Raw genomic sequence first — 17,211 nt, forward strand, 5'->3', positions numbered from 1 at the left:
ATTCTATAGCAAGACTCATGAATATTCACACCATGTGGAATAAAGAGGTTATAAACAGCCTCACATCAGCTCAGGTCAGATTTTGCCACCAAATGAGTTTGTGCCAATACATTTGAGAAAAATTTTAGTTTCAGAACTTTCTAAATTTCAGAATTGCAGATAAGAAAGTGTGGACCTAAAAACAAATACCTGAGCATTAGGACGTGAGATTAGAGAAATAACCAGAGGCCAGATCATCTAGACCAGATGTCAGCAAACTTTCTGTAAAGGGCCAGATAGTAAATATTTGAAGCTTTGTGGACCACACAGTCTCTTTCGTAACCACTTAACTCTGCCATTGCAGCAGGAAAGCAGCCATAGGCAACATGTAAAAGAATGATGAACATGGGTGTGTCCCAATAAAACTTAATTTATGGACACTGAAATTTGAATTTCATATAATTTTCATGTGTCATGAAAAATTATTATTCTTTTGATTTTTTTTAAATTGTGAAAACCATTCTTAGCTGACAGGTTGTACAAAAACATGCAGTGGGCCAGATTTGGCCCACGGGCCATAGTTTGCTTCTCCTTGATCCTCATAGGCCATTGGAAGAGCTTTGGATTTTGTTTTGACATAATGGAAAGTCACTGGCAAGTTTTGAGCAAGGCATTTTTGGATATGAATTACATTTTTAAAAGACCATTCTGACTACTCTGTTGAGCACTGATGAAGGGACGAGAGAGACCAGTTAGAAGCAGTAATCTAGATGAGAGATGAGAAGGGTATAGTGGAGGTGATATAAAGTGGCTGGCTTTGGAGGTAGAGTCAGAGGATTTGCTGATGAGGATGTGGAGGATGAGGAAGAGGAATCAAGGATGACTCCTAGGTCATCGCCTTGAGCAACTGCAGTTTAGATGGCGAAGCTTGGGAGAGGAGCAGATTGGGATTGGAGAGTCCTCCCACCAAGAATTTTCTAACCATCACGTTCTACCCTGGTTCACACCATCACCTCCAGGGCTGGCTGGAAACCCCATGCATCATTTGTGGGTAAAAAGCCATTCACTGTTGGCCATGACTTCAGTATCCTTCTCAGATGAACTCCTAGACAGCCGTGGGAGAAGAAATGGAGCCCCATGGGCTGCCTGCCCTCACCCTTCCTTACCAAACTGCTTTGGCTTCTCTCTCATCAGCGTCCTACCCCACCCCAAGGTCCTGTGGAATAGCACTGGGGCCAGGTGCAGTCCCCGCTTCCCTCCCCCCTTCTGAGCCTCAGGTTTCTTGTCTGAGAAAGACAAACTTTGTGATATTTGAGCCCCCTTAGAGATGAGGCCCATTGTGCAGAAATGACTTGCCCAAGGCTACAGAGAGAGAGAGTGGGACTAGGACCCATGGCTCTCTAATCTGGCCGGTGGCGATCTTTATGTAATTAGGTACAGTGGAACGTTTTTATCCTACAAGTCACACTAGAATATTCAGCAAACTGATTTGTCTTGTCTTTCTGTACTTCAGGAATGGGAAATGAAGAAGACCTAGAAAGAGGATGAGGATTTCATTCCAAAGGAAATACCAGATTGTCCATCTAAGGCAGAAATGCTTTTTTCACAAGGAGATACCAGAAGACTGGAAGTAGTCTCTACTCTCCGGGGCACCCAAAAGACCAGCCTTTACTGTCTGCATGATTATAGGGGAATTGGGGAGGGAAGAGGTAGAAGGGAAGAGGGAAATGGAGGGCGTCCTTATAACTTTACAGAGGGTGGAAAATGGGGGTGGAGGGAGATAGAAATCTGCACTGTTGTAAAGGTTTTGTTAAATGTCTTGGCCTTCCCTTCTGAGGAAGAAATGAAAGCACATGTGAATAAGCCATTCCATCCCATTCTCAGCATCCCATTCCCAGTCCTTAGGGCAGAGGAAGGCAGTGCTGAAGCATCGTGGTGCAGGGCGAAGAGAAGAAACTTGGTCATTCGATCACATCTGCGCCAACTGGATTCATGTTGGGCATTACTGACCACCTCTGGGCAAGACAAATAGGCTGAAAAATCAATAGAATTATCCCTGGCCGCATAAAGGTGAACAAAAGCTATAGAAACAAGCAAATTCTACAATCATTCCTTATTCGCTTTAGAACTCAGCAGATGCAGCTACCGGAACCCCAGATTTGAATTGTTTTCAAATCAGAGATCTGAGTATGCAGCAGGCAAAGAGAGGTTCAGCAGCTGACATAATTTAACCTCACAGTGATACTCAGTGACAGCATGGATGTCTAATGTTCACAGAATGTTGTAGGCTTTGTAGGGTGAGGTTATTTGCTGTCAGTCAAGTCCTTTATCTATTTTATATGACATTCAGGCTCCAGGAGCTATGGTTAGAAATCCAGGTGACACTCTTTATGTCTTTATCTTTATCTTGCACTCCGAGGCCCACCAGTCTGCCCTTCCGTATCTGTTGTCAAGTAAAACTATCAGGGAGAACCAAGAGGATGGTGGCTCACTTCTGCCATGTGGGTGCTAAGCCTTTTATAAACACTTGACACTGTTATAGGGGAGCAAGGACCTCAAGTCCTAGGCAGTCTCCTTGCTGTGCCACTCAGTACTTTCTCATCACTGTAGGCACTTTATAGGTCGTTACCACATTTCCCTCCAATAAAGAAAAAACCATTCAACTGGAATTGCTCAGAGGTTAGCTCAAGGGGAGAGAAGAGAAATCCCAGAATAACCTCTGGGCACTTCAATAGAGGCTTCACATACCTTACCCTACCGAAGAAGGCTTTACATACTTGAGCCTCATCCAAACTTTGCCACCCTCTGAGGTAGCTGGAGACCACAGCAAGGAAAGTAATCTGACCAAAAGCACTCAGCTGGTCAGTGGCAAAGCATAAGGCTTAGGGTTTATGAACCGGGATCCAGACAGGGCTGGGTTGAGCCCTGCCTCTGCCACTTACCAGCTGTGACTTCGGGAAAGTCACTTGACCTCTCTGATTCTTGTTTTCCTTACCTATGAAGACTGGGTTAACAATTATACTTTCCTCCCAAGACTGTTAGGGTAATTCAATGAGATGATAATATATGGGAAGCATCTTGCACAGTGTCCAAGAAATAGGAAATGCCCAGTCAAGTGGTTCTTCTTATTAACTAGATAGGAAATGTCTGACTCAAAATCCTGTGTTCTTTCTACTGATGAAGAAATGACTTTTTCTTGGTAACCACCAAAAGCTAAAAGGCAACCAATCCATAACTGACCATTTTCATCCAGATTCCACTTGAGTGTCTTCAATGACAAAGGAGCTGACATAGTCTGGATTGTCAATGTTGTTTTTTAAAATATGGATCCTGGAATGGCCCCCAACAATGTCCTCAGCGTGTGTCACATTCTCTCTCATGCAGTTATTTTAAGATTAACTGTCTTTTCCCTCCAATAGATCTTGGACTCTTTGAGAGCTCGGACCTTAGGAAATCAATAATTATCATTTATTGAGCACTCACCGTGCATCAGGCACTGTGTTAGCCAGGGCCAGCTTCACAGGCATGCAACCTGTGCAGTCACACAGGGCCCCGCACTTAGTAGGGCCCTGGGTTGGTTTAATGCTGTGCTGTTGCCCTCTTAATAAATTTAGAACAGGAGACTCCACATTTTCCTTTTACCCTTTAAATTATGTAGCTGGTCCTGGTGCTAACTAATCACTTTTCTAGGCACTATCCCTTTAGTCTTTACTAATACCCTGTGAGCCAGGTTCTGTTATCCCAGTTTTCACAGTTCAGGAAATGGAAGGCCACAGTTAGGAAGTGGTGGTGGAGCCAGTACTTGAATACAAGAAGTCTGAGCCTAGAGCCCTTCCTCTTAGTTCCCAAGGCTCTATTTTATCCAGGTCTCTCCCCCACCTTGCACTGCAGCATTCAGAAGCACACTAGCACTCAACAAATAGGTGAATGAATGGACTCATGTATGCAGCACATTTGGTGTAAGAGGGACAGCTGAGAGAAATGTAAACAAAATGGCTAAAGCATGGATGCCAGTTTTTACTTGTTAAAATGCCTTGTTTGGTTGTTTTTTCAAAGTATAGGCTCATAGGTCCGAGTGGACTTGAAGCTCCATCCTTCCCTACACTCCCAAGTGTTTGGACTGTCAGATTTCTAGTGTCACTAGATCCTCAGTGGGGGACCTTGAGCAGGTTCACCAACCTCTTTGAGCCTCAATTTTCTCATATGTAAAGGGGGATCATAATCCCTCCCTAAACCATATTGCTCTTCTCCTAAGGCCAAAAGGAAACACAAGGTATTGGTTACAACACATTTGAGCTGGGCCTTGAATAGGATGTAAAGATGCAAAAGACTCCAGCTCTGTCCCCAAGGAACTCACAGACAAGCAGAGAGAAAATCTGACCCATAGCTACAGTACAAGTAAGCCACGTTACGGTGAAGATTCAGAATGATGAAGGCACACTTCCTATCCCTTAAAAAAAAATTTTTTTTTTTACCTTAGAACTAGTAACTAGTCTGGCAACTCCAAGTGCCCTCAACCCCAATCATTAGCCCATGCTCACATCCTGTCAACTTTCCATACTAAATCTCTCTAAAATTCTTCCACTTCTTCCCATCTCCACTAACATCATCCAACTTATTAATTCATTCAACAAATATTTATTGAGTACCTACTGTACTAGATTTTAGAAATCACAGCTGTGAACAAGACAGACACCTTCCTGAAGCATAGCAAAGTGACCCCCTTAAATATGTAAAGGCTTTGTTAACATGTATCCATTGCGATCAGAATAAGACTTAAGTTCACTCCACAAAAAAATTTGAATTACTACATTAGGGCACTGTTCATTGGAAATGAACAGACCAAAAAACCCTCTGCCCTAAAGGAGCTTACAGTCTAGTGAGGGGAGGAAAAAGCAGGGACGAGTGACAGGGGAGTGGGACTCAGGCTCCGATTTTTTTTTAAACCTCTCACGTGACCTGGCCCCGCCTACCCATTCGTGTCGTATTGCCCCACCCGTCCCTCCTGTATTTCAGTCCCTTCCTCGCAAAACTTTCCCCCGTCACTGGCTCTTTGCAGATGCTGTTTCCCTCTGCCTGAACCACTTTCCTCTTTTCATCTACTCATTCTTCAGCCTTCAGTTCAAATATTACTTCCTTGGGGAAAACTCCCCATGCTCGGCCATATTGTATTCTAGACTTCTGCAGCACCATGCTCCTCACTTTTAAACACCGGCCATATTTTGACTTTACATCGTATTTGCATTTGTTTATTAATAACTTCACGTAAGCTCCACGAGGGCACAGCTGTGATGCCCTTTGTTCGCCGCGGATTCCGCGGGTGGCACGGCCCCTTCGTCCCTGCGACAGGGACCCGAACACACCGAGGACCGGAAGTGTTGCGTTCCGTGGAGGAGCGCGGCGCACACGGACAGCCGGAAGTGCAGCTTTCGCGTCCGGCAGCCGGGAGAGGGAAACGCCCGCGAAGCCTGGTTTTTTAAGTGAGCGTGTCTCGGCGGTTGGGGCAAGTGCGCGTGCGCTGCCTCCGTCAGCCGCGGTCGGGAACATGGCCGCGCGGGCCTTGTGGGCGGGCCGGCGAGGGGTGCAGCGCCTCCTGGCCTCGAGCGCCGCGTCCGAGGGCAGGTAAGCGAGGCAGCCCGGGGGTCAGGGACGTGGGGGCAGTGGGGACGAGCGGGCCGGCGAGGAGTGTGGGCTGCAGGGCGAGAGGACGCGCCGAGCCTCTCGGCGGCGACGACCGGGCGCTCGCGGCCCCGTTTTCCAGAGGGGCACACTGACGCCCACCGCCGCGCCCCTCGCCGGGCCGAGGAATGCGGGAAGACCCGAGGGCGCGTCCTCGGAGGGGGAAGTCTGTTCAGCCCCCAGCATCGATTGAATTGGGGATGTACCTCTTCTGGCACCTTCTCCCCAGGTGTGGCGCTGGCAGGTGAATTGGGATTCTCTCCCCTGACGTCTGTGTGACCTTGGGTCAGTCCCTTCCCCGTTATCCGGGCTTCACTTAACCTGTCGGGCAAGGGAGGGCGTCCAACCTCCTCTCTCCGAGCGGCCCTTGCACCTGCCGTCGGGAGAGGGACGTTCCAGTTGCTGCTTTTTATCAGTCGGCTGCGGCGGCTTTTATTGCTCACTTATCGTGCCGATTGCAGAACGATGAGTAGTTCTTTTTATTACCCCCGTTCTATTGGAGACACTGAGGTTTGGAAAAGTTAAGTAACTTCGCCAAACTTAAATCCTCGGGAAATGGAACCCAGACTGGAAACCAGTCAGCGCTCCAGAATTGGCGCTTTTAATTCGTGAGCAATGTTAATTATTCTCAGGGACGATTCCGCCTAGACGATGTCTGCATCGGAAAGAATAAAATGGCTGAGCAGGGGGGTGGGTAAGGTTGGACTTCTGAAATGTAAATTAAGCCACGGGGGAATCCGGGAATTTTACATAACTATTTGTCACCTGTTTATTTTAACACACCTGACCCAGCACGCCGCCCTAACACCTGGGTGAGAGGTTGAATTCAGGGTTTCAGGCCTTTTTTTTTTTTAACCACGGTCAATTTTTTTAAGTCTTTCTGGCGGTTTGTGATGTAGAGAAGTGACCAGGAAATGGTTCCCTCTGATAAAATTTCCCCCCACTCCAGTTCTGAAGCAGTAGGAATTGAAGGGAAAGGCCACATTTCCCCTCTTTCACGGCCTGGGCTCTAGCCATTTTCCTTTCACACTGGCCCTGAGAATATTTTGACCTACTTCCAACTGGATAAATGCAGTTTGCTATGGGTTTAAGAGGAAGGATGTGTTTCATCTTGTGTGGTTTGCCCCAGATCCATGGTGACCATATTTTCTGAACCAAAAACTTAGACACCAGATCATAATCATTGAATTCAGGACTGGCCTGGAAAGTCTGGGAGATAAAAGTTGTCTTGCCCACACCTTTATACTTGTTTCCTCTTCCCTTTCTTAAAGCAAACTGCTTTACCCCCTTTAAACCTTTGCTCAGATGTCACCTCAATGACCACTCTTCAATATATGCCAATTTATAAGAGCTTTTGTACTCACGGATTGATTTTCTTGATGATTTTACTTAAATCATGAGGATCCAAGAGGTGTAATGGAAACCTCCTTGAAGGGGAGGGCTCAGCACGGCTACAATCCAAGATCTACAAACTTGCCCCTACTCCACATTTCTTCCTATGTGAACTGAACCAAATGTCAAACATTTTAGCTGTACAAAATTCTACATTACAAACATAGTTGAATACAAAGATCTATTTTATTCACCTGTTATAGTTCACAGTCCATAAGATACAGTGTGTTTACAAGTATTTAATTGACTTGATTTTACATATAGGTGAGTTATCTCAGAATTTTTCATAGCACAGGTTCTCTTCCCTAAAAGCCTTACTTATAGCTTGCAGTCATGAAGGTGTAGAATTCTAGGCCTAACTTCAGTTCAATAAAGTCTGTTTACTAGGTTTAATTTTCCCCACCTGTAAAGTGAAGGGTTGAACCAGAACTGTGTGGCTTTGTGTTTTGAATTCCCTCTGCTGATATTGCCCCACTGGTTCTAGGTATCAAACTTGGTTTTCTCTTGCTGACTTTTGTGTCCCCACTTCTGGGTATTTGTACTGCCTGGTGATCAGTATGCTGGCTCAATAGAATACTAACTGTGTGATCTTGAGCCAGTCTTAAGCCTCTCTGAGCCTCAGTTTTCTCATCTGTAAAATAGGGATGATAACAGTGAGATGAAAAGATGATTTAAGTAAAACCTTGACAACAGTGTCTGGCACTTAGTAAGCGTTTCATAAGTGTTCATATTGTTACTCTGACTGAAAGCACTTTGTCTGAAGTTCAATCTGGAAACTTCCCAGTCTCTGAACTGTGTTGTAACTTTGGCTGTTTATGATGGCATTTCTTCACTGTGCGCCACCTCCCTCCCACTTTAGGGGATGGCTGCATCCCTTCAGCACTGCCACCCAGAGAACTGCTGGTGAGGACTGCAGTTCTGAGGACCCTCCTGATGAGCTCGGGCCCTCTCTTGCAGAAAGAGCCTTAAGGCTAAAAGCTGTTAAATTGGAGAAGGAAGTCCAAGATTTGACAGTGAGTAGATTTTATATTATCTGTCCTTCACATCCTCTCTTTAGTTTAAATATCCAAGGCAAAATAATCTGTAGTAGTTCAAAAACATCGCTGCGCAGGGATAGTCATCTCTTTTCAGTTCCTGTTGTGTCACAGTACTTATATATCTAATATTTTGGTAGCTTCAAAGGAGGTACAGTGCCTGGCATGTAGTAGACACTCAGTAAATATTTGTTGAATGAGTGAGGTCATTTATCATTGCACTCTGCTGATCAGACTACGTCTGGCATACTGTGCCCAGTACTGGGTTGAGGGACATACTTTGAGAGAGGAAGATCAAGTAATTCCAAAGCAAGACCACCCAGAATGATAAGGAGGTTGGAAAGCATGTCTTATGGGAGCAGTTAAAGGAACCAGGAATTATAAGAATAAAAGAGAAAAAGACTAAAATAACTGCCTTCAAATAGATGACACATTTCCCTAGCCATCACTGCCTAGGGATGGTCATCTCTTTTCAGTTCCTGTTGTGTCACAGTACTTAGATATCTGATATTTTGGTAGCTTCAAAGGAGGTAAGAGTAAAACTTGCTCTTGGTTGTCCTAGAATTCAGTTCAGTGAACGAAAGTTGGAGGGTGGCAGTGTTGGCTGAACGTGAAAAAGAAAGCTTTTTCTCAATATAATGACCTTGAAAACTGTTGTTAAAGTGTTCAAACTAGCAGGCTAAATGAAAGCCTATCAGGGCTGCTATAAAGAGTAGGTTCCTGCTTTGTCAGGATTTGGAGAGCTAATCTAAGATTCCTACAACTCCTAATTTTTTTTATAAAAACCTGTCATAAGGGTAAAATCCTTCAAGTAAACAAAAACATTTTCTACCAATAAGCATTTGTTTTCTCATCATTTTAACTTTGCTTTTGATGTTCAGGTGAGATACCAAAGAGCTGTAGCTGATGGTGAAAACATAAGACGACGAACCCAGAGATGTGTAGAAGATGCCAAGATATTTGGTAAGAGATTTATTCACAATAAAAAATACCTTTTAGGGGTCGACCTGGTGGCCTAGTGGTTAAGTTCGGTGTGCTCCACTTCAGTGGCCTGGGTTCGGTTCCCGGACACGGACCTACACCACTTGTTAGTGGTGTGTCGCTGTGGCAGCAATCCACATACAAAATAAAGGAAGATTGGCAGCAGACGTTAGCTCAGGGCGAATCTTCCTCAGCAAAAAAAAAAAAAAAATACCTTTTAGTTTAAGGCCACTTCCTAGCAGTTCTGCAAACTGAACAAAGTAAAAACACATCTGAGTCCTTAACTGATTCCTACCCTACCCTTCCATTATTCCCATAGGCTATCTGTGCTGCTTATAGGAAATGTTGTCAAGTGAACCATTTGCTAAAATAATATTTGCCTTTATTTTGACCAGACGTTTGTTATTTTATTTTTCAAGTATGTACATTTAATATTCTAGTCCTTATACAGATAATTCTGTTTAACTCATTAATGAACAAGTGAATCAGTAAGGTGTTCAGAGGAGAATCCAAAGAGCAGACATGTAGGCAATCAAGAATGCTGGAATCTGCTTCATAGAAGCAAAACTGGTCTATATCCATAGTGCAGTAATCAACTGTATCTCCACCAGCCAATTTTCATTGCTATGGACAAGAATCATTTGCATTTCTTCAGTATTCTACAACTTGCCAAGTTATGAAAATAACTCCAAGACAAAGGCTTTGGACCACGTGGAGGCAGATAACCCTGAAGGCTGTACTAGATCACATCTATTTTTTCATTGATGTCTGAATAATCTTTTTGGTCTATTTCAGAGTCTTTCAGAAATTTTTCCCTAAACACACCCCGTCTTGTTCCAAATGTGTTGATGACAGTGTTAGTTGAGTCAACAGGAACTCAGGGTAAAGGGCAAATCTGTGATTGCTTGCTGTACTCACAATTTAATATGGAGCATTATACTTTGACTACGAACGTGCTTGGGGGCCCTTGGGTTTTATCTAGGCCAATCTCCTTTTACAGGTGAGCCAAAAAAAGGTAATTGGTGACAGACGTAGACATGAGTCCATTGTCTCCTGACCCCCAATCCATTCTTTCCCCTATATCACACTACTTTCTGTTCTCTGGGTTTTGTGTATTTGTGCACAGATGCACTGCGTTCCTGTCCTGTCTCACCCCAGTGCTTTGGCGTAGGCTTGTGTTTTTCATTCAGTACTGTGGACATCATATTTCAGGGCTTTGAGTATCAGCTAAATACTGACTCCCAAATTGTATTCCGGATATTTCATCCAAGTTTTAGTCTCTTATTTCCAATTATTATGGCCTGACAAACTACAGCCTGTAAGCCAAGCCTGCCACCTCTTAGTCCATAAATACAGGTCTGAATTTCATCATAAAAAATTGGTGGAAATTTATATTCTCTTTTATTATATAATCACCTACATCACATCCTTGATGTTGCCTTTTGTCCCACAAAACCTAAAATATTTACTATATGGCTCTTACAGAACAAGTTTGCTGACCTCTGAGCTACAGGGAATTTCTGTAGCAAATAGACCAATTGTGATAACTGGGGAAGACTTCCTGCCTGCTTGAGGGGAGCAGGCTTACCAGAAGTCAACCTTTGAGTTAGGAACTGCCTCATATCAGTTTCCTCAAGAATTAATAAGGTCCCTATTCACAAATACACATTAACTAACCTCAAAAGAATTTAATAGATAATCTAATTTATTCATTTACAGAGCAAAATGTGTCTGGCAAAACATGCCACAGAAGTCATTTGCTTAGGTCGTTTCCTCCTTGTGGCCACGAATACTTAGGAGATTGACTATTGCTCAGTGAGGATGGAAGTATAAAAAAAATAGAGTGCTTTTAAGGGATATAGCATGATGACAGTCCTCTTTCCAGGGGTAGTTTTGTCCCAGTAACCCACCTTCTCTGAAACAGGTCACAAAGATCTTTTTCTTTTTCCCCTAAGAAATGATGCAGACATGAACCACCTACTGAAATAACACAATAATTAGAATAGAATCAGACTGAACCCCTCACTATATGGACGAGAGAACCTAGGCTTCTGTTTCCCCAAACTCACACTACTGCATAGAAGCCAGGGCTCTTTGTATCATGGCAGTGTACAAGTCAGCCCAGATGTGTCTTACTTGCCTGCTCCTATTTGGCTAGTCCTCAAGAATAAATCACTCTTGACTTCCCCTTGGCGTGGTCTTGTCAACTATTTTTTTATTTTTGCCCCCACATGAAATACTAATAGCTTGTCCCTATTGAGAATGCATTTGTCAGCACAACTGAGACAGGTAAGAGTTTTCAAAACATACATAACTCAGTGCTAAAAATGAATAGCAAGAAGAAAAACAAAAGCATATGAAAGTTTTTAAAGGGCAAGTTTCTGAGCCTCTTGTATATAGTCTTTACCTAGCTCTCGGGGTCTAACCATCTTCCTCATTTCCTAGTAGGCTTCCTAGTCACATTCCTTCCAAGAGAAGCACTGTCTTGTCAGTGGGTTGGGGTGGTAATCGATGATGACCCCTGAGTCCTGTGTGGCAGTCTTCCCACTTCCTGGGGTACCTAGTACCCTAGCCATCTATCTGGGCCTTCCCCAAACTCCACCTCCAAGGGCAGAGTGATTTCCTCACGAACAATAAAAGTATCTGGTTTCTCCATAGGAATTCAGAGTTTCTGTAAGGACCTGGTAGAAGTGGCAGACATTTTGGAGAAGACTACAGAGTGCATTTCTGAAGAAACGGAGCCTGGGGACCAGAAGCTCACTCTGGAGAAGATCTTTCGAGGGTTGTCACTTTTAGAAGCAAAGCTGAAAAGTGTGTTTGCCAAACATGGCCTGGAGAAGATGACACCCATTGGTGACAAATACGACCCTCATGAGCATGAACTCATCTGTCATGTGCCAGCTGGTGTTGGGGTGCAGCCTGGCACCGTGGCATTAGTAAGGCAAGATGGCTATAAGCTTCATGGCCGCACCATCAGACTTGCCCAAGTGGAAGTGGCAGTGGAGTCTCAGAGAAGACTGTGAATTGGCCATGAGGAACTGAATGTTCTCCCAGAGTGCAGTCACCTGTGTTTCCTTAATTTATTAAACTAGGTTTGTATTGTACATGAGGTACTTCATGTGATCTGTTTTGGATTTAGTCATATTGGCTTTATTTCTAAGATACTCTATTGATTTAATGTGACCTGTTTGGTCTCATCAGAAGTCTTGCCATTGGGCATTTGAACAATGTGACAAGTGTTCCCATGGCCTTTATCAAAATATGTTTAGGAAAATTACTTTTGAATTGGTACTCTGATGACTTTCAATCCAAAATCTTTTTAAAAGGTGGAAGTGAGTATATGTTTATGTATTTTCAACTAAATATTCCTCTCTAATCGTCCCTATAACAGAAATTGTGTAGGATCTTGTGTGTTATGGGAAAAGGAGATGGTAGGGATTGGTTCAGCATTTGGGTACTTAGATGATAAAGCTTTATAGTTGTTTGAATTGAGATAATTTGGGTTGATTTTTATATACATAGATTTTCAAGACTTCCCTCTTTTATTTTATTTTCCTTTTAGCCGTCTTTTGTCCTTGTAGTTCCTGCCAGGTAGACTTCATTTTCACACTCATTGTCTCTTTCCAGTTCCCATTTACAGGGCTAAAGGCCCAAGCAAGACTTGGAAGGCAGGGAGCGTCAAGAAATTTGAGATACCCAGGTCTCTTTCAGGCAAGCATGGCCAAGAAACTGTGCTTTCTTTGCTGAGTTATCTTCAAATTATTTTCAGTTCCCTAGGTATATAATCATTTCAGGGAACCTGAGGCAGCATCAACAGCTAATGACCCAAATTGGTCGATACAGGTAATTTACCTACACCTTCTCTTTCCCCCAGCCCTTAAATCTTCTGCCACTTTATCAAATTTGCCTTATGATCCTTTATTAGATTATGTGGGGAGGTGGTCAGGACAAAAATGTCAGGTTCCCCTGATTTCTCATTTTGTTTAGTTAGGCTAAATTTTTTGTAATTGATACAAATCACTACCTCTCTTACATTAACAAGCTTTATTTCCTAGTTTTTGTATCTGTCTTATGTCACATGTGTAAATATCTAACTCCCCTTTTATGTATTGACCTCCTAAAGTTAATGAGCCTGTGTGTGTATTTTTTATTCTTTCAGTCTTCCTTTTGGCTGGTATTCTGTAAAAGATTTGTTCAATAAATGAGTTAGTGAATGAATGATACATCAGACTTTAGAAAGGAGGTTAGTTATGGATATTTCGATGTTAGAAGAGGCCTTAATGATGATCTAATCTTGCCCTTTCAGCTTCTGAAGTATGAAGACATAGTCTTTTTAGGACTGAACTCAAAAAAAATCTGAAACTAGTGAACTAAATTTCAGTGAAAACTTAAATAAGGAAAAACTAGATATTAACTTTAGTCATTTAAGATTCAACAGTTCGATAATGAACATGCAAATATGTCCCCAGGAGACATGTATTTACATGTTGTTAGATGTCCAGGTTGCATAGGTTTAGGTTTAATTATTTAGTTACCCATAAAATAAATCCATTTCTACTAAAATTCTATGACCCAATTCCATGGAGTGATAAAAGTTATCCTCTTAGACATTATAGATTATTCTAGGACGCTACACAGACATGTATCAATAAAGCTGATCCCCAATGGGCCCTACCATCTCCACCAGATTTAGACACTTAAAAAAATAAGTATGTGCTTTTAAAATGCAAGCATAAGACTGGTGGTAAGATTTTAAAACTAGAACCTCTGTTAGCATTCCACTAAGTGCATACTGTAAATTTAATGAGCAGTCAAGATTTCACAGTAGGAATTTGTCCTTTTTTGCCTTCATTCCTTTGAGATGATGACAAGAAAATGAGCCAATTATAATTACCCACATGTTCTTGGATTACTAGCTGTCATTACCAATGAATTAGAATAACCATAATTTTAGGTATGGATTGTTCTGACTCCTTGAAGAGTTTTCTGATATTCCTTGCAACCTCCTATTTTAGCAGGTAGATTGAGAATAATTTAAAATTTTTTTATTATTCAGTAGTTTTGCAGACTTAAAAGTGTAAATTTAGAAGATGGAGGTATAACAGTACGAATCTCAAAATGTTGAAGGGCCTTCGGGAGCCAGAGTAGCACAATGGAGCATGGGCTTGGTGTAGGCCTAGACTTGCAGATGGTAAAATGCCAGCTCGGTCACCTGTGTGACCGTGGGCCCCAGGCATTTCACCCTTCTGAGCCTGCTTTCTTGTTTGTAAAATGGTTATAATTCTCTCACAATATTGTGAAGATTAAATAAAATGTGTAAATTGCCTACTACAGTAGGACCTCAAATATTTATTGCTTTTTATTATACACATTGTCTTTCCTGTGTTTTTATAGCTGCCTAAAGTCTAGGGAAAGGGGAACACTGGTTAAGTGATGCTTGACTATAAAAAATTGGTAAGATACTCCATCACGGTGACTTGTTTTCCTTACAGCTTCTGGGTTTTTGTGTGTTGCTTTTAACTATAACATAAGAAATCCACATTTTTAGACTTAAGAAGCAAGAAAATTGTGTCAGTGCTCATAATTATTTCCATCTTGATGGTGAAGTGAAAATACACTGTTGGCTTGCGGATGATATTTAAGGAAGCTTTCGCTCACTTGAGGGGATCTTAGTGTTTTAGTACTTGGATTCTTTAGTGGATTTCCTCATTGCCATAAGGGAATCAGTCCATTTGATACTGATATAAGTTATTTGGTGCTCTCTCATGGCAGAGGATTTGATAAGTGAAGAAAGGTTCATAAATACTAAAGCAAAATCAAATAGGGGAAACTAAGGGTGAAACATAATATTCAGAAACAACTTTAATAAAACCCGAATTGAAATAACGGTGGTCTGTGTGTGTCTTTGGCTACCTGGTTCATATTGTATATTGACACGTTAGAGTCACTTCACTGATTGCTGACCCACCTTGTTGACACTTCAGTGGAAGCACCTTGAGATCTCGCAGCAGCCCAGCCAGGTGGATGCCGTGTCAGCATTCCACACCCTGCCTTGGTGGTGAAGTCTTGTCTGTTTTTCTACCTCCTTGCTTCTTTCTGATTTTTGTGTATTTCTTAGATCTGGACTCCTGTTTCTGCCTTCTTCTGGCATCGCCTTCTTTTCTTATGCTTGCTTTGTGGTTCTAATTGTCTTATCTGCTTTAACCACTTCGCTTGCACTGCAGGACTTCTGACCATCCTCTCAACCAGATTACTGGCATGTGGCCTTGTTCTGACCTTCAGCTTCCACATGTGCTTCCCAGTCTCTGCCTGGCCTTGTCGTTACCTCTGCTTCTCAGCTGGCGTCCCGGTACCCAGCCTCCTGGCTGAGTGGCCCTCTCTCAAGCCGGCCTTTCCTGCAGTTTGGCCTTGCATTTTCATCATTGCTCCAATCTTGTCTGTACACCTTGGCTCCATAATCCATTGTTTCCCATATTCCCAGTGCTAGTAAGTATATTCTTATTTCCTATCCACTCAGACTTTGTGCTCGTTCTCAAGTTCACTGTGAAGGTTTTATAACATGGCTCCAAATCTCCTTGAATCTGGACTTGGTGATTGACCAAGAGAATACAGTGGAAGTGACACTGCCAGTTTCTGGACCCAAACCTTCCTGTCTGGATGCTCACTCTTGGAACCCAGCCATCAAACCAAGAGCAAGCTGAAGCAGCCTGTGGAGTGCAGCTGAGGGTCCTGGCTGAGCCTTCAGCTGGTAGCCAGCACCATCTTGCCAGCCGTCTCAGTGAGCCATCTTGAAAGTGGGTCTTGCAGCCCCACCTGACGCTACATGGAACAGAGATGAGCTGACCTCACAGCTCTGCCCGAAGTGCAGATTTAGGAACAAAATAAATGTTACTTTTAGCCAGTAAGTTTTGGGGTGGTTTATTATGCGGTAATAGATAACTGATATAGTCACCCAACTTCACTCCCAGTTTCATTAGTTGTGCACCTCAGCCACCAGAATTAGGCCTCCTTGCTTTTCCTCTTACAGTTCTTTTGAATTTGTCCTACAACTTTGATGTGCTCACACATTGTCAATGTGTTGTAGGATCGGAAGAACAGAAGAAAACAGCTCTAGATTCTAGAGTTACCAAGGACTCGAAAAGCAGAGTCAAGAAGTTGAATTTTTAAAGTCGGTACAATTTACCCTACCAAAAAACCTACAAAAATCAGATTGTCAGCACATATGAGAACTTGGCACAAAGTGATCAATGATTGCTTGTTTTAATAAAAAACATATTTTATGGGAATATCTTGAGTCCCTGGAAATGAACTTTAAAGTTTTGCATTCATACACAAACATTGCCACAAAGATTTAAAAAAGACAGAAATGCATGTTTGTTTATCTACCACTTCACTAGTAATCTAGTTTGGCCCTTTTAAGACCCACAAGGCTGATTTAGAATCCCAGCTATATGCCCTTTTACTATACTCTGAATCTCTTCAGTTTCTTAGCCAGAATCTGAATAAATGTGGGTTCCTTCTTTATCCTGAAACTCGTCCCCAACTTATTTTCTGCTAGAGGAAATCTGTCCCTCACAGTGTGATAAACTAGCCACACTGAGCTATTCTTGTTTTCTTAGAGGGTGAAAATAGGAGCTTATTCCTTCCTACCTTTCTTTCCCTCTGAGAAGAGAGCGGATGAAACCCTTCCCTTTTATTTTTTAAGTAAAAGGCAGAGATATAAACTGTATGGAAACACTGCAAATACACATAAGTAAGTAACAGCAGTCTCCAAAGCATCTGGCCCCGTTTCCGCATATACATATGTAGCGTCTAGCCACCCTGGCTGCCTGGTTGGTCAGCAATTTCCAGCACTTACAGACACTGTTAAGCGGTTTCACATCCCTTATCTCACGTGATTGTCACAACCACCTAGAAAGGTAGAGCAGGGAAACTGAATGAGGCACAGACAAGTCACATTACAGAGCTAGTAACTCGCCGAGATCGGACTTGAGCCGAGGTCGGCAAAGCTGCAGTTCCTTTCTGTCACTCTCTCCACAGCTGGGCCCTGGTCCTGATGCTGCGCTTCCGAAGCGCGCACACCTGCGCCGGAGCAGGACGAGCCAGCCAATGAGGAACCCGCATCCAGGAGGCGGGACAGGGAAGC

The 17,211-nt window shown here is 42.9% G+C and overlaps 2 protein-coding genes across 2 annotated transcripts in view; both read left to right on the top strand.

Annotated features, from left to right (window-relative positions):
- AFAP1L1 (actin filament associated protein 1 like 1) overlaps positions 1–3,509 on the top strand; it is a 37,579-nt gene extending 34,070 nt beyond the window's left edge. The window contains exon 18 of the mRNA XM_058549810.1: positions 1,493–3,509. Coding sequence (XP_058405793.1) covers positions 1,493–1,516 — 24 coding nt within the window. The 3' untranslated portion in view covers positions 1,517–3,509. The remainder of the gene's footprint in view (positions 1–1,492) is intronic.
- A 1,542-nt stretch (positions 3,510–5,051) lies between these two features.
- On the top strand, positions 5,052–14,951 carry GRPEL2 (GrpE like 2, mitochondrial). The gene is made up of 4 exons (XM_058543763.1): positions 5,052–5,601; positions 7,910–8,063; positions 8,966–9,047; positions 11,724–14,951. Exons 1-4 carry the CDS (start codon positions 5,525–5,527, stop codon positions 12,086–12,088), a joined length of 678 nt encoding a protein of 225 aa, XP_058399746.1. The 5' UTR covers positions 5,052–5,524; the 3' UTR covers positions 12,089–14,951.
- The last annotated feature ends 2,260 nt before the right edge of the window (positions 14,952–17,211 follow it).

Source organism: Diceros bicornis, chromosome 1 (genome assembly GCF_020826845.1).
Source record: "Diceros bicornis minor isolate mBicDic1 chromosome 1, mDicBic1.mat.cur, whole genome shotgun sequence".
In the NCBI taxonomy this organism is placed as follows: domain Eukaryota; kingdom Metazoa; phylum Chordata; class Mammalia; order Perissodactyla; family Rhinocerotidae; genus Diceros; species Diceros bicornis.